Consider the following 3239-nt stretch of genomic DNA (forward strand, 5'->3'; position numbering starts at 1 on the left):
CAGAATCGAACCTGGGACCCTTCAGTCCACAGGCTGACGCTCTATCTACTGAGCCAAACCGGTTAGGGCCAAAGAATTCATTCTTGCTGTATCTTTACTTGTGCACTTGTTCTTACATTGAATTTATAATATTTGTAATTGAAAGCATCTAGTAGATATGATGTTATCCTATTTAACTAGTAAACCTGAGTAGAATAAAGTGTATGCTCATATTATACTTTACTGCTGATAACTCCGAAGACATGGCTGCTTTTGTTAAACCAGTGATATTAAACTGGTCTTATTTACCAAAGACTTGCTCAAATCTTTGAACACGGGCGTAAAAATATTTGGGTTAGTTTCTATATTTTTGAGTATTTTAGGAATACTGAATGTATGTAAGTGCTTGTTTATCTCGAAGTTATTTTGAATGGGAGCTTTCCCCAAAGAAGCCAGCGAAGTTCCAAATTCAGCAGGGATTTGAGAAGTGGGGTTTCAGTTGACTAGGAAGTTCCTTTGGGAGGAGCAGGATCAACTAGGGAGAACAGAGACGCTTTCCAAAGAGCCAGGGGGAAATGTCCAGCCTTGAGAGTCAGGGAATGCCTCCCTCCTCAAAAGGAAGAGTCTGGAAGGATGACTTCCGGCCCAGCAGGCACTTTTCAGACACATCAGCCTGGAATTCTAACCAGCTTCAGGGAGAAACTCGAACCTTAGGAATCAAAGCCTCACCTCACCACACGGCAGCAGGCACTGATCCCCAGCCCTGGCTCAGGAGCTGGACTCATCAACGGACCCTGATGCACCAGACACAGGCTTCCAAGGTGCACACTCGGGGTCCTGGCGGAGATGCCTGGGGTCCAATGATGACTCGGGTATCACCCGAGTCACGGTGCCATGGCCCTTAGAAAACCAGATGCTGGGCAGTCGGTTCAGTGGTAGAAACAGATTTTATTCAAGACTATTCCAACAGGGGGCAGTATAGCACTGGGCTGCATTCTTAATACAACTATCAAAAAGCCACATTTTTCTTAAGTGGGGATTTAGAGGAGCCGGAGGTGGGTTGGGGGATGGACAATTGCTAAGAGGGTAAGATAATTCTTGCTACACTGACCTAATAGGATTCTTGCTGAGGGCAGGCCAGATCAGACGATGGAGGATGTGGAATCTGGTCAGACATTGATGGTGGGTGGGGATTCTTGCTAAAATGACAAGGCAGGATTCTTGCTACAGGTAGGTGATCTCTGAGATGGACATGGAAACCCAAAGGTTGGTAAGAGGTCTCAGGAGCCTGACTAAAGATTGGCCAAGGAAAACACCTTTGGCAATGGCAGCTCCAATGTAAAGCAAGTGTAGCCCTGTCCACAAACCTTAGCATAAAAGATCTCACTAAGCTGAAAGGAGTCGTAAGGAAGGAGAGAACCTCTGGATTGCAGGAGCCCCTTCCTCAAAAAATGTGACCCTCACTCCTCCTCTCCACCTTCAGACTCTTCAACCCAGCTCCACACCTCTGGTCTAGACATCTGACCCTCACCCCTCTCTCCCCTTCTCCCCACCCTTTCCTCCTCCCCAGGCTGCTCCCTCCCGGCCTCCCTGAATCTTCTCCTCAGCCTCCTGCCTGGGCCTTTGTTTCCCTTTTCACCCAAGGGGGTCCCAGCCCTCAGCCTTTCCTCCCCAGGCCTAAGGTCTTTCCACCCACTGGCCTGGCTGCTGCATGAGGGGAGGTGCAGGGGGAGAGGCTGAGGGCTGGGCCCTGCCTTCTCCTGTGTTTGTCAGAGACCTGGGGGCCTGGGGCCTCTCTCTCAGGTCTCATCTTCCACACTCAGGAGTGACCCCAACAAGCCACACGTTCCCTGCCAAGTCCAGGACCAAACAGCAGGACACAGACATTCCCAGTCCTGAGCTGGAGGACCCCGGTGGCCACAGTCAGGGCCCAGGCCTTCCTGAGTCCTCTGGGGACCAGCCTTGCTGGAGGGCTCCAGGGAGAAGGTGGCAGGGTAGCCCGTAGGCTCCAGGTCCACCCCCACCTCTGCCTGCTCCATGTGCCTGGTCCCCAGAGCAGGAACTGCCACCCTTCTTCTCTGTCAGCCCCCAGAGGGCACTAGGGCAGTGCAGGGGGTGGCGAGGAGGCGGGGCTACAGGTCTCCTTCTTGGGCTGCTCGTAGATGCTGCAGTTGGGCGTGGTGCCCTGGCAGTAGATGTTGAGGTAGTTGCGATGCTTCTCATTGTACGTCTGCCTCTGGAAGCACAGAGCCACGCTCTTGTCGCACTCGCAGGTCTGCCTGTCGCAGTCCGTCTGGTTGCGATCTCCTATGGGGAGGGGAGTGCATGCACTCTGAGGGTCCAGTGGTCCGGGGCCAGCTGCACCAGCACCCCCTGCAGGCCCACCCCAGGCCTGTGAGCTCCGAAGCGCTGGGCTGGGCAGCCTGCATTAACAGCCCTCCAGGTGGCTTGTGTGCATGCTAACCTCGGAGAGCCACACAAGGCCAACATGTCGTTGCATCGTTGGGAAACGGAGGCTCGGAGGGGGATGGGTTTACCTAAGTCACCAACAAACTCAAGGCAGAGCTGGGACGAGAACTCCAGTGTCAGGAATTCTCTCCCATCACAGAATTGTGGACACCCACACTGGAGGGCGTTCGTGCTAAGGATCCAATGAGGAAAGCACTTCCTCCCACAGAGCAAATGCCTAATGCATGGTGACCGCTGCTGCTGTTATTAATATTAGCCTCCAGAAATCATTTACCCCAGCAATTCCCAGCCTGAGGTGTGCGTGCGAGCCAGCTGGCAGGCTTGTGAAAACACACGGCCCAGCCCCACCCCTAGAGCTTCGGACTCAGTAGGTCAGGCAGGGCCTGATAATCTGCGTTTCTGACAAGTGCCATGGGGATGCCGATGCCCCAGGTTGGTGAAACACCCTCAGGGAATCACCCACTAGCCAATGGTTTGCAAATATTTCAACCTTCCCATCAACAGAATCCTTTCTCTTAAATGAAACTCTTTGCCGAAGGCTAATACATCAAACAGCTGAAAGAGAAGCCTCTTAAACTGTAATATACATTAAAGAGCCAGCTGGCCCCTTCAGGGACCCCCCCCACCCCTCACCGCCCCCCGCCATCACCTCTCACCGCAGCTATTCCCCCTGCCCCAGGAATCCCCAGAGGTTACCATGAAAACCACTGCTTGGGGTTTAAATTGAAGGACACCCCCTCTTTCAAGCCAGCCCCTCGGCCCCATGTTTGAACAGCAGCATAGGAGGCCCA

The 3239-nt window shown here is 53.1% G+C and overlaps 1 protein-coding gene across 1 annotated transcript in view; it reads right to left on the bottom strand.

Moving 5' to 3' along the window:
• Positions 1–2061: 2061 nt before the first annotated feature.
• PLA2G2F (phospholipase A2 group IIF) overlaps positions 2062–3239 on the bottom strand; it is an 8142-nt gene continuing 6964 nt past the window's right edge. The window contains exon 5 of the mRNA XM_006774466.2: positions 2062–2286. Coding sequence (XP_006774529.1) covers positions 2078–2286 — 209 coding nt within the window. The 3' untranslated portion in view covers positions 2062–2077. The remainder of the gene's footprint in view (positions 2287–3239) is intronic.

Source organism: Myotis davidii, unplaced genomic scaffold (genome assembly GCF_000327345.1).
Source record: "Myotis davidii unplaced genomic scaffold, ASM32734v1 scaffold1548, whole genome shotgun sequence".
Taxonomy (NCBI): Eukaryota; Metazoa; Chordata; class Mammalia; order Chiroptera; family Vespertilionidae; genus Myotis; species Myotis davidii.